Source organism: Dama dama, chromosome 22, assembly GCF_033118175.1.
Source record: "Dama dama isolate Ldn47 chromosome 22, ASM3311817v1, whole genome shotgun sequence".
Classification (NCBI taxonomy): Eukaryota; Metazoa; Chordata; class Mammalia; order Artiodactyla; family Cervidae; genus Dama; species Dama dama.
In genome coordinates this window covers 47,769,895-47,782,282 of record NC_083702.1, presented here as the reverse complement: position 1 = coordinate 47,782,282, position 12,388 = coordinate 47,769,895, and the positions used below count along the sequence as shown (strand labels likewise).

The 12,388-nt window shown below is 47.9% G+C and overlaps 2 protein-coding genes across 2 annotated transcripts in view; one reads left to right on the top strand and one right to left on the bottom strand.

Annotated features, from left to right (window-relative positions):
* The window catches only part of SYN3 (synapsin III), a 461,203-nt gene that overhangs the window by 285,389 nt on the left and 163,426 nt on the right, over positions 1–12,388 (bottom strand). The gene's annotated exons all lie outside the window — the stretch shown is intronic.
* Positions 1–12,388, top strand: part of TIMP3 (TIMP metallopeptidase inhibitor 3) — a 58,569-nt gene that overhangs the window by 33,601 nt on the left and 12,580 nt on the right. Inside the window, exon 2 of the mRNA XM_061125426.1 lies at positions 11,903–11,985. Coding sequence (XP_060981409.1) covers positions 11,903–11,985 — 83 coding nt within the window. The remainder of the gene's footprint in view (positions 1–11,902; positions 11,986–12,388) is intronic.

Sequence of the window (12,388 nt, the reverse complement as noted above, 5' to 3'; positions counted from 1 at the left end):
CCCGGAGATGGAGCAGAGAGCAGACAGTGCTGTTTGTTGAAACCACAACAAAGTCGTCTACCCATCTCTGATGCATTTTGGGGGCAGATTCGCTGTCTGCAAAGAGTCATCTGCAGGTCTGGGAGGCCCCTGGGCTTTCTTGCTCCAGGACCTAACCTGGAGTCGCCCAGCTCTCCGAGCAAACACATCCCAATTAGAAGAAAAGTGAGATAAATACTGTAGACGACTCCTGAGATGTTGCCAGCTGTTCTGGTCTCACAAAGTGACCTGAACTGAGAGCGCCAAGTTCTGAGAACCATTCGTCGGCACGGTATTTTTCTGGGCATTGCTTCAAAGGGGCCATAGTTGAAGACCAGGCTGCTATTCTGGTAGCCTCTTGTGTGGGATAAAGTTTCCCATGGGCCCCTGGGGAAGGCTGGAGTACTTGGTGGGTGGGGGAGTGTTCTGAGCACCCCTCACCCATGTGCCTGCATGACAGTGAGCAGGTCGGCACCTCTGAACTGAGTGGGATAGAACCTTCCAGAGGTTGGTGTGCACTCTAGACTCTGGGACACACAGGAGCTGAGCCTGACAAAACACCCTGGAAAACTCCCGGAAGAGGTTAATGGGCTGGAGAGGAGGGTGTGGAACAGACAGATTCATTAAATCTTAACTTTGAAGATCACAGATAGGATGTGAACTGGAATGGGCTCACTGGTGAGTCTGATGCTTGGTGGGGCAGGCAAGGCTTGGTCTTGTTTCTAGGTCTTTCTTGAGGCTCTGGTACCTACTCATTTAGGCCCATGTTATGAGGTCTGCTGGCAGGACAAAGTGATAAGTCTTCATCACTGCCCTCAAAGAGTGAAAACCCATCTGAGAAATGACTTTGCCATGTTTTGGAGCAAGGCCCCCTTCCCCCACAAGCCAAGCATCCCTGCCTACCTCTTGGATTTCATTGTCCCTTGCCCCCTGTCGCACACTCTGCTTTCTGTCACTCCAATGGGCTGGGCTCTCCTGCCTCCAGGCCTTTGCCTCTGGTTCCACCTCTACCTGAAGACCTTTTCCTTTCCTTTCTCTTGGCTGACTTGTGGTGATTTTTTCTTAGATCCCAGCTCAGGCAGGATGCCTTCCCTAGACATGTTCATAGCACCACGAGGGCTGGATGCAGGGCTGACTCACTTGGGGAGGGAGGACCATCTTCAAAGGGAGGTGGTGCTAGTGTGATCTGGGTTTCTAGGAGGCCAGTGAGTCAACTACCTCCAAGTGTTCACCAAGCATGATTAGAATCGCTCTGCAAAGCATGGTCAGGAGGGGACTGTCAGCACCCCAAGCATGGGAAGTATGCCTCGCTTGGCCGGGGGTGTCTGCTGCACGCCCCCGTGGCTCTCTGACTAGGACCACCTGGCTCATCTCACAAGACAGAAATAAGCTTCCCTGACATGGGGTCTTCCTCCACCTGCTGACTGCAGAACCCCAAGGCACAGCACAGGACCTGAGGCATGTAGTCCCTCAAATACATCTGAATGAATAGCATGAGTGAATGAATTAATTCCAGTCACTCATGCGAAAGGAAGAGGAGAAGGAGAGAGAAGGGGGACAGAGGAGGAGGGGTGGGTACCACTGACCTCCGTTAGGATGCCAGGCCTTGGGTTTGTCATCTGTGGGTGGAGTTTGGGTGCTGACCCTCTTCAGAGACGTGTTAACTGGTGTCTCCTGTATCAAGACCCTGTAACCCACCTCTTTGGATGCGAATCTTCAGTATTTTGGGATCAGGGTCTCGTTCTGGCTTCTTGGATCACACTCTTCCCTGCACCCCTCTTCTTATCTGGGTGACCCTTAGGAGTTGGGACTCTGGAACCTCCAGCCCCACAGCCTAAACAGGAAACCATCCCTGTCTCCCTTTATTGTATTACCTTTGATTCCCTCCTGCAGTGTCATCCATTCCTTCAGTCAACAAACATTCTTGGGGGACCCCGCCACATTCTGGGCACTGTACTCAGTGCTGGAGCCCCAGATGCAGCCCCCACTGTTTAATAACTCAGGCCAGTGAGCACCAAGAAACTGATTATTAAGAAGTCTGTGTGGGAAGAAATGAAGCTGAGCAGAAGATAAGAGGGACCAGTGTGGCCTGGGATGGACAGAAGGCTTCCAGGAGGAGGTGGCATTTCAGCTGGGTGGGTTGTGCAGGAAGAAAGATTGTGTGGACAGATGCCCAGGGAGAAAGTCATCCTCACAGAGACAAGGGGCATTCCAGGACAGGCCAGTGTAGTGGGGCAAATGCAATGGGGGGTGATGGAGGCTGTGGGGGGCAGGTCTTGAGGGAGGGTCCCAGCTCTGGAAGCAGTATATACATCGTTGAGCTCCTCAAAATAATCCTGTCGGTGCTGGGAAACCAGGGAGCCTTAGGATGGGATTGTTGCTGCTATTTGTTCTTGGGAGAATGAGGAGGGGCTGTGGGCGAAGGACCAACCTTTCCCACTTTCCGTGCTTTGGGATATTGATGCTCTTTTCCTGATTGCACTCTCAGAGCAAAAACCTCTGTGAGTCTAATTGTGCTTGGTGAGGACTTTAGGGCAGCTGCCTTACTGGCCTCCTAGAAATCCCAGATCACACAAACACCATCTCCTGTCAGAGCTGGTCATCAAGCCCTGAATTCAAGGACCAGCCAGTCATGGGACTTTGCTCTTCCTGGGCCAAATGACCCTGATCTTTCCCCCAAGTTGGCCATGGCCACTAGAAGAAATTGAGAGTAGCTGACTTTACAAGTAGCTGGATTAGAAATGACATATCTTAATACCACGTCGAGGCATGTGCCCAGGTAGTGACTCTTTAATTTTGCCTTTTAGAAGTTTAAAATTGAGGTCACCATTTGAAACACAAAAGCAGGAGTGAGATGCAGATTTTGTTTGTGTTCCCTTTGCAATAACTTCTAAATTCCAGGCAACTTGACCTTTCTGGGACTGTGTTCCTTTCCTCCCTCCTCTGGCCCCTTCATCTCACATACAACAGACGTCAGCAGGGGCCCCTTTGTGTTTCCTGGCCTGCTCATGCAGAAATCCAGTGCTTACAAGGTGAGGAGAGCTAGGACCCTGCCAGCCCCCTCCGCCCCTTGCCAAGAGTCCCAGGACAGGGCATCCCCAGGACAGCCTTGCCGGGGGGCGGGGCGGGGGGGCAGACCTCAGAACACAGGCAGGCACTGAGAAACAAGAATCTGTGCAGAAAGAGGTTTTAATATCCTCTGGGTTTTAATAGCTTTCCCTGAGATGGAAACTTGGGTTGAAATGATTTGCAGCCCTCCAGATTTTTCTGAGTGTGTGTGTGTGTATTCGGGTTTATTTTTAGCTGCAGGGGTTTATTTCTTGCCAAAAAAAAACCTGCTTAAATAAAACCAAGATTAATATTTTTACTTAAAGGAAAGAGTTAGTCAGGACAGGCTTTGAACTGGAGACTCCCTATCTTGATTGGGAGTGCATCTTAACAGTCTGGCCTTGGCTTTGACATCAACAAAAAGGGCCTTTGAAACAGACAGAGAGAAGTGCCCTCGAGGGGCCAGGACAGGATGCAGGAAAAGCCTATTTGTGAGACGTCTCTGAGGAGCATTCTTTTCCACACAGCCTGCCCTGCCTGCCCGCACCCCTCAAGTTCTCCAGGGCCTTCTTCCCGGAAAGGTGGGACTCTGCTCACTCCCAGCTGTTTTCCTTAGGCTCTCCCCACCAAGTCTGGTCCGGGTTTCTATTATACTTCCTCTGAATTCAGATAAAGCAAACTGAGTCTCTTCACCAGGATGAGCTAAGACCCAAATCAGAAGCCACCTCTGGGGAGCTTCTGACACCCTTCCCTGGGACAGGCTTTGCCCCTCTTTGTGGCATCCTGGCTGTGTTTGCCAGGTTTGAATACCATTCACTTGTTTCCTTTCCTGCCTTTCCTATTTCACAGTAACTCTGTTCCAAGTTCCTCCAGGGCTTCATTTATCTCCAGATCCTTGTGAACTTAGTACAATAAACTATCACTGGACAGATGTTTATCTGACCCTGTGAACTGGGACCTGCCATTAGCCCTTTTTGATAGAATAAGTCTCAGAAAGACTTGGTCATTTGCCAGAACTTGCTCAGAGGAGCTTTTTTTTTTTTTTTCCTTTTTCAAATTGTCCTCCACGTGGGTGGCACTTTTAGCTTCATGTGCTCAGCAAGTACATATTGGGGGCCTACTATCCGCCAGGCTCTCTTCTGGTTGCTTGGGCTACAGTAGTTATAGAACCTGCTTGCTCGTGAGGCTTACATTCTAGTGGGGAGAGACAATCAATGAACACACAAGGTCTCTATAACACGGCAGATGGTGGCTGGTGTGTTGAGGCTGGCCGGCAGATGTAGGGAATGCCTGGGGAGGAATGGAGGGGGTCAGGGGAGGCCTCCTGACCAGGTGAAGGAGGGGGTCATGTGGTTACTGAAGGAAAAGTGCTCCAGCAGCGGGGCTGCAAAGGCAAAGGCCTGGAAAGGGTGGCTTGTTTGGCGCGAAGGAAAGTAGGAAGGAGGTGGTGTGCTGGTGTGGAGCCCGTTGCCATTTCCTGAGTCGGGGAAGCCGATGGGAGGCCGAGGTGTGGGTGGGGGCTGTTAACAGGAGCTCAGCTTTGGTTGGGTTGAATCTGAGATGTTGTCTTAGACTTCCAGGTATATAAATGTAGACTCTTGGATATGTAAGTCAAAGGTCATGGGAGTTCTGGGTTGGAGGACGCAAAAATGTGGGGGCTGTCAGCCGTACTGCTGGTATGAATAGCACAGGCTGCATGTGAGTAAGAGGAGGGTGAAGAACCCTCTGCTGATTGGACTGAGTACCATGCAGGTCATGGGTGAGAGCAGTTTTGGTAGAGTTGGGGAGGGGCATGAGGTCATCCTAAGAACCTTTTGAGCTTGGTAATCATCACACCAATTTATAAGCTTGGATAGGAAGTGTCCTGCCCAAGGTAACACAGAAATAGGGCAATGACTTCATCCAGGTCCCATGTGCTCCATGCATGTTCATTCCAGTGTATCATGGTCACTTCCATAGGGTTTTCCTGATCTGACCTTTCAGCTTCTGAGTTTTCCCAGAGGGGCTTTTGGGGTTTGAGGTGGTCATGACAAACAGACAGGGAACCAAAAGGATTCAGTTAGGGTGGACCCCGTAGGCCTCTGCCTCCCACCTTTAATTCCTAAGGCCCTTTCCTCAAACATGGACATCATCAAAATGTCATCAAAGTGTCCCCAAAGCGGCAGTAGATCATTGAAGAGGTGCTTGAAAAGGCCACAGGAGGTGGATGCTAAAGACCCTCAGTAGATGAGGAAAGGCTGAATTATAGGAATCTTTTGGGTCCCTGGTTGTCTCCCTCTGGTTAGTACATCTGAGAACCTACAAGCACTCACCACCAGCAACACGGCCATATATCATCTGTTCAGCTTCAGGGTTACAAAGTGCCTCTTTACATGTGCATTGCCTCACCTAATTAATCACTCTGATTAACCTCAGGCTCATAGTGTTGTGCGAAACCTCATGGATCATTAGGTTCTGTGGTTTTTAAGTTTTTTTTCTTCTTCCCTGAAAGCCTTGCTGGGGAGCACAGGGTGCTAAACAGATGACACCCTGTTATATTGCTGATGGTGATTACTTGTGGATTCCTGTTACTAATCAGAGGACATGTGTGCCAGAGATTGGAAAGGGGAGTGGGTAGTCAAGAGGATGTAGGGGTCAGAGGGGATTATAAAGGGGTTCTTCCTCCTAGAGACAGTCTTCTCTGATTCTTAGCAGCACTGACAGTGGGGCGGGGGGAAGTGCAGAAAAAGTACAAACTCTTTTGCAGTCAGTACAAATCTCACAGAAAAATTTGGAGCCAGTCTGCTTTCTTGGGGGCCTACCAATTTTTTTCCCCACTGGACACAAAACTGTTCTCAGGGTATCTGATTTTCTTTTCCATAGTTGGAAGATGGGGACCATAAGAGTCACCTCATAGGGCTGCCATGAGGATAGAGTGAGATAACATGTACATACTGCTTGGCACATCAGAAGGGTTCCATGCGTGGTAGTTGTCACCAATGCATTCTAGTTCCTTCCCTCTTCCCTAGACTTACTGATGGGATGCAAAGCAAGGCACGGAACTGAGGGTTAATTAATGGAAAGGCAGCTGGACAAGTGAGAGAGCCTGATACTGCCCTACTTGCAGAGGCTGAAATGCAGGCTGTCCATGATGCATAGGAAGTGAGAACTGCTTGGTGGCTGAGCCAGGTGGGCTATAGAATCTCTTGCTTATTGGCTTTATTGTGAGTACTCTGACCTCAGAAAGGACCTTTCCTTTGTCACCCTGTTGAGAATGACAACTGGCAAATAAACATCAGGTGACCATTAAACAAGCTGGATTGCAGACATCCGCCCTTCCTGATTTCTAGAGTGCTTCCATGGAGTGGGCATCATTTTAAAACTCCCAGACCCCTCTCTTCCTTTAAGTCCAGACCCAAGAGATGGGTGATCCCAGGGTCCAGGCTTCTGTACCTACCTAGATCCTGCCTGCTGCTGTCAGGACAGCCTTTCTCTGGGGTTGACATTAATAGTTATTTCTGCTTTTGGAGAAGTTCATACTGTCTTCTGGCCAGGTGTGCCTTAGTTATTCTCGCTGTTGTCCTAACGACTGTACATTAAGCCAGCAAAAGGGCCTTTGAGAGACAGGTATGGGGCAGTGAGTGAGTGTGTGTGTGTGTGTGTGTGTGTGTGTGTGTGTGTGTGTGTGTGTGTGTGTCAGAGGTAGTATCTCACCCACTAGACCACGAGATGGCTGAATCAACTCCTACATCACGGAGAGGCTCTGTACTGCTCTTGACAGGACACTAAAAGATAGGCAGAATCTAAGGTCTTCCTTTGGTATACATTAATTCAGGTAAAGGATCCTTGCTCTCAAAATAAGCCAAATTCCAAACAGTTTGGAGCAGAAAGGTCTGGATTTGATTGAAGATGGTTGGCTAGGAGGTGGAAGGAGAGGATGAGAGGTAGGGCCAGCTCATGGCCCTTTTTTGAATCTCTGAATATGCTGATGAACAGCAGATGTGCACTTTCGGGACACACCAGTAAGCTGCATTGGAAGCAGAACCCTGTTGGCATCAAAATTGGTTTTCGCTTAAAATTTATGCTGCTTGTGGTCTATATTACCATGGATGGGTGGGGGCAGGCAGCATACAATTATTTCTGGAAGGAATGTGCCTTGTTTTGCTTGTTTTTGTAAGGGCTTATTATTCCTCCTCCAATAAATAAAAAAATTATTTAAAGGAAATAAAGATAATTCTATAGAGATCCATGTTTGTACCTGGATCCTAAGATGTATGATATTTCATGAGGGCCCCACATACATTTGGGCTTCCCCAGTGGCTCAGTGGATAAAAGAATCCACCTACAATGCAGGAAGACACAAGAAACATGAGTTCGATTCCTGGGTCAGGAAGATTCCCTGGAGCAGGAAATGGTGACAACCCACTCTAGTATTCTTGCCTGAAAATCCCATGGACAGAGGAGCTGGTGGGCTATAGTCCATGGGGTTGCAAAGAGACTAAGCACTCACAAGCACATACATTTAAATATCTATACGCCAATTGTATAAGTACATAGAGCCTGGTCAATTTCTTATCTGCTTTTGAGTTAAAATATTTCTTTTGAACTCCATACATTCAGAAACCCAGGAGTAAAAAAGGCCCCCAAGACTGAGATTTCAGGCTCACCTCACTCCCACTTCTCTGACTGGTGCTAGCCATGAAATTCTAAACTTTGTCTTCCTGCTAGAAGGTACTTGCTGGAGGTGGGAAATGGGACTTCTATTTCCTGTTGCCACCTCCAACAGTACCCAACCCATTTTCGCGGACGCCTATCCAGTTCAGAGCCCATGTAGGTTCAGTTGGTGGAGGACACTGGGGAGACAATGTGGGGGCTGCTGTCCAGCATGGAAGAGAATAAAGAAAACCTGTGTCCAGCCAAGCCCATCTGTGCAGCTGGCTTCCAGCCGCCACATCAAGGTGGTGGGAATGGTCAGACGTTCTGCCAACTTCAAGTTTGGAAACTGTTTTCTGTTGTTGCTGAACCGTGACCTCCCTGTACCTCCCCTGTCCACTCTGGTCCCCGGGCCAGCAAATGCCTTGGGGGCATCCTGATTGCCAAACAGGAAAGTACAAAATTGCACACAATTTGAATTGCAGAGGAAAAACCAAAGCAAATAAAGACATATTAATTCACCGACCAAACAGGCGGATTTGGGGTTGGCCAGTGATTTTACTTTGGATGGACTCTGCAGATCTATTTGTGAGAGCAGAATGTTATTTCAGTTCAGTTTAATGCAATTTTGTTTTTGTACAGAAAACACTTGGTGTGGCCTCTGTGCTGGGTCATCCCTGCCTCAGTCTTTCTGGACCAGGACCATGGGATCTTGTTTGGTCCTGGCAGGTCCCTCTTGGGTTACATATGGATGATGAGATGAGATAGGCACCTGTGATAGAGTGGGTGCCCCAGGCTTAAAAACACCTTCTAAGTTTGTTCTGACCACCTCTGTTCCCCCACCTCTCAATGAAATTTTACAAGACTAAAGTATTTTGATGAGCTTGTCTTTCTCCTCGTCCTAAGGAGAAGCCCCAGGCCTCAGCTTACAGTGCATGTTAGAAGCCTAAAGATGCTCAGGATGGACACATAACAGAAGTCATGGTAGTGGCAGAAATACTAATAATGGTGACGGCAAACACATAGGGTTTGGGATGAGCCACACACTGTCCCTGGTGTTTGTACTACTTAACCTTCACAGCAACTTTATGAAATATTGTCACAGATTAGGAAACAAAGGCACAGAGAGGCTTAGTAACTTTCCTAAGGTCCCACGGCATCAGGGCTGGGATTCAGACCCAGGCAGTCAGGTTCCAGAGACCAGGCTCTTTAATACTATGTCATGCTGCTCTTCACTAGTAATAAGCACATCACTTATGAGCCACATGAGGGGCACTGGGCCAAGACAGAGAGATTTAGGAAGCAGGAGCTCTGGGGACACAAGAATTTGCCTGAGGCTGGACATAATGGAGCTCAATTATGGAGCACAAACTCAAAGTGGCTTCCTGAGTACAGAAACTTACTTTCCCTTGAACTATTCTCAGATGAAAGATTCTAAGCTCGGACCATGTCAGGGTAAGGAAGGAACTGGCTCCCTGTGCACGCAGAAGCTTCCAGAAGTAGCCAGCTTTATAGAACAGGTCTGCTTATGACATGTCATGTCTAAACGAATGCAAGTCATTTTTGAGCCAGGAAAGCACAGACGTTACTACTTAAAGGAATCCCTTCTGCTTTTTTCCCTCCCAAGCCAAGGTCTCACTCCTTCGTTTACCTTCTGTATTAATGAAGCAGCAGACGATGGAGCCAAATCAATTCAGGAAGAATCAATAGGAAAGTCCTGGCAAAGATGCCTTCTGCCCAACAGTTAAGCTGTTACAACCTGCCTGTGGGAGTTAATGTAGAGGAAATAGTCCCTGGGGCCTCTGGGAGGATGGCTTCCTGCCAAGGATGCTGTTTCAAAGTTGGACACAAAGGTGGAGGCAGAATCTTTAGGGAGCTTGGCCTGGGATCTTGCCAAGCTCTCTTTTTTTTACAGCATACTTGGAAACAATCACTTGCCTCTTTCACACTGAACTGCCTTGCCTAAATTGCTAAACTTGCCAATAGGTTCCATGTTTTGCCATCCCTGGCAGCTAAGGTTTGGAGGGGCCCTTGATTCATCTGGGGCCTGACTTCATGTCTGACTACAAGAGTAGACTCTAAGCTCATGTGGGGAGAAACAGGATAGGAATCAGCTGGAGTAGGGAATAGACGATGAATTGAGAAACGCAGTGGGACATCCAAACTGGGGAAGGATGACAGATTTACCAGAATAGGCAGGTGTGTGTGTGTGTGTGTGTGTGTGTGTGTCTGTGTCTGTGTCTGTGTGTGTATAAAGGGTAACCTATTTGACAAACATTTATTGAGCACCTACTCTTTTTTGGGCTAAGTGCAACCTGAAGTAAAAAAGAGTGATAAGATCCTAGCACTGAAAGAGTTCAATCTGTAATTCAAACATGGCTACTATAATGCAAAATCCATTCCATTCTGGTTAAGGTCCTTCCCTGGTAGCTCAGACGGTAAAGAGTCTGCCTGCAACACAGGATCCCCAGGTTTGATCCCTGGGTCAGGAAGATCCCCTGGAGCAGGAAATGGCAACCCACTCCAGTATTCTTGCCTAGAAAATCCCATGGACGGAGGAGCCTGAGAGGCTACAGTCTGTGGGGTTGCACAGAGTCAAACATGACTGAGCAGCTAATTCAATGAGAGCATCCAGCTCCCTTTGATGGAGACACTCTCTGCCCCTCTGATGGCATCACCTCGATCTCCCTGACTTTGTTGCTAGTTTTTGTTATTAGACAATTTTTTCTTCGGCGATCTCCCTGACTTTGTTGCTAGTTTTTGTTATTAGACAATTTTTTCTTCGGCTGAGTCAATGAATGCAACCTCTTTGCTGTTTCCGAGTTCCATCTGTAAGATCTATTTGAAGACAACTGTTGGGTGTTTCTTCTTCACATACTATAGAAAAAAGAAGCCTCTTACAATCTCCAAGACAATCCCTCTCTTCTCTGTGTTCTTACTGCATATAGTAAATGCCTCTCTTAGTCTTTGTCATACTGGCTCTCTCTAATTCTTTTTATATTCATAATCAACTAATATTTACTGAGCAACTCCCTTCAACCAGATGTTGTAATAATAAATTTCGTAAGATGTTTTGTTTAATTCTCGTTCCAATTCCCAATCCTCATTCCCTGACAGGTGGTACATTCTCTTTACAGATAAGAAAATTGAGGCTCAGAAAGAGGAGGTCGTTACATTTCTCCCAGTTTCTGTATCTGTGGAATGTGGATGCTAATACTGACCTTGTAAGGCAGTTGTGAAGAGTAAATAAGTAAAATGTACTTTTGCAGATAGTAGGTGTGTGATAAATGGGAGCTATTTTTTTTTCCAGTAACAATCCTTTCATGGCCAGCCTATTTCATTTTGCCAGTGATGATGATAATAATGATGCCAGTAATAACATTTACCTAATATACACTCTGTCCAAGATATAGTGCCAAGAGTTTCACATGCATTACTTGCCTAATCAATTCAGGTAACTGGTAACATTATTATTCTGTTTTATAGAAGAAGTTGGAGGCCAGAAACAAAGTTACTTGTCCACAATCATAATAACCCTAAAGAACAGGGCTGGGATTGGGAAAGTTCAGTTGGCTCCTAAGCTCCTGCTCCCAACTGCTTCTTCCTCTACCACACCCTAAAACTGAGCTGCTGTCTATTGCATCCCATGCCATCTAACTGCTGGGTACCAAGAGCCCTATCACAGTGCCACGTGGGGCATGAAGGGAAACTGGGGTGCATCACAACCCTGTGGATGTACGAGGATCTGGCAAAACATAGGCATGCAAAGGAAGAGTCCCAAATGAGGAAGAGCTCAGAAAGGGGTCTGGGAGACCACGGGATTATCAGAGGTGCAATGAAGAGAGGGCAGGAAGCACTGAGAGGAGAAGATTTTGGATTATGGTGAAACCACAGAGTCACTCCTCCAGAGATGACTGCAGCCTGAAATTTCTGAACAGCAATTATGAACATTTAGGGAAATTAGCTCCAAAGATGTCTGCTTTCCTTTTCTCTCTTCTGCTTTTCCCTGCCTCCTACTCCCCCCATCCCAGGGTTTCTTATCTGAATTCTTGCTCTTATAAACACAATCATCTATTCTAGTTGCCTCACTGTTACTAAGAAAGCAATTCCAGGCACACCGCAGCTGGATGCCAGCCCTGAGATGTGGTCCCTCATATGGTTCAGGCCTCCCTAACCTCCCTGTTTGTCTTGCCTTTTTCTCCAGTGATCCGGGCCAAGGTGGTAGGGAAGAAGCTGGTGAAGGAGGGGCCCTTTGGCACGCTGGTCTACACCATCAAGCAGATGAAGGTGAGTGATAGCCTGACCCCAGGCTCCAAGAGGGTTTGGGGGCGGGCGGGGGGCAAGGTTTCTGTCAGAGAGTCTTGGCCAGTGGAGGCAAGTGGAATTAGACTTCGAGTGTGTTAGCTCGATGTCTGAGCCCCACCCACAGCCCCTCTTCCTGGCAGGAGAGGGCGTAGATGAGGCAGCAGAAAGGGAAGGGTGGTGTTGGTGGTGGCTGTTTCATCCCAGAGCCAGGGCAGGTGGAGTCCCTCAGAGGCAGCTGTCAAGAAGCTGGGCTCTGAAACCAGACAGCAGACAGTCCTGTTATCTAGTTACTATGAGCTATTGGCTAAGTCACTGGCCCTCCCTGGGCCTCAGTCTTTCTGTCTATAAAATGGGGGCAGGTAGGAATGTTGACTAGATGGTCTCT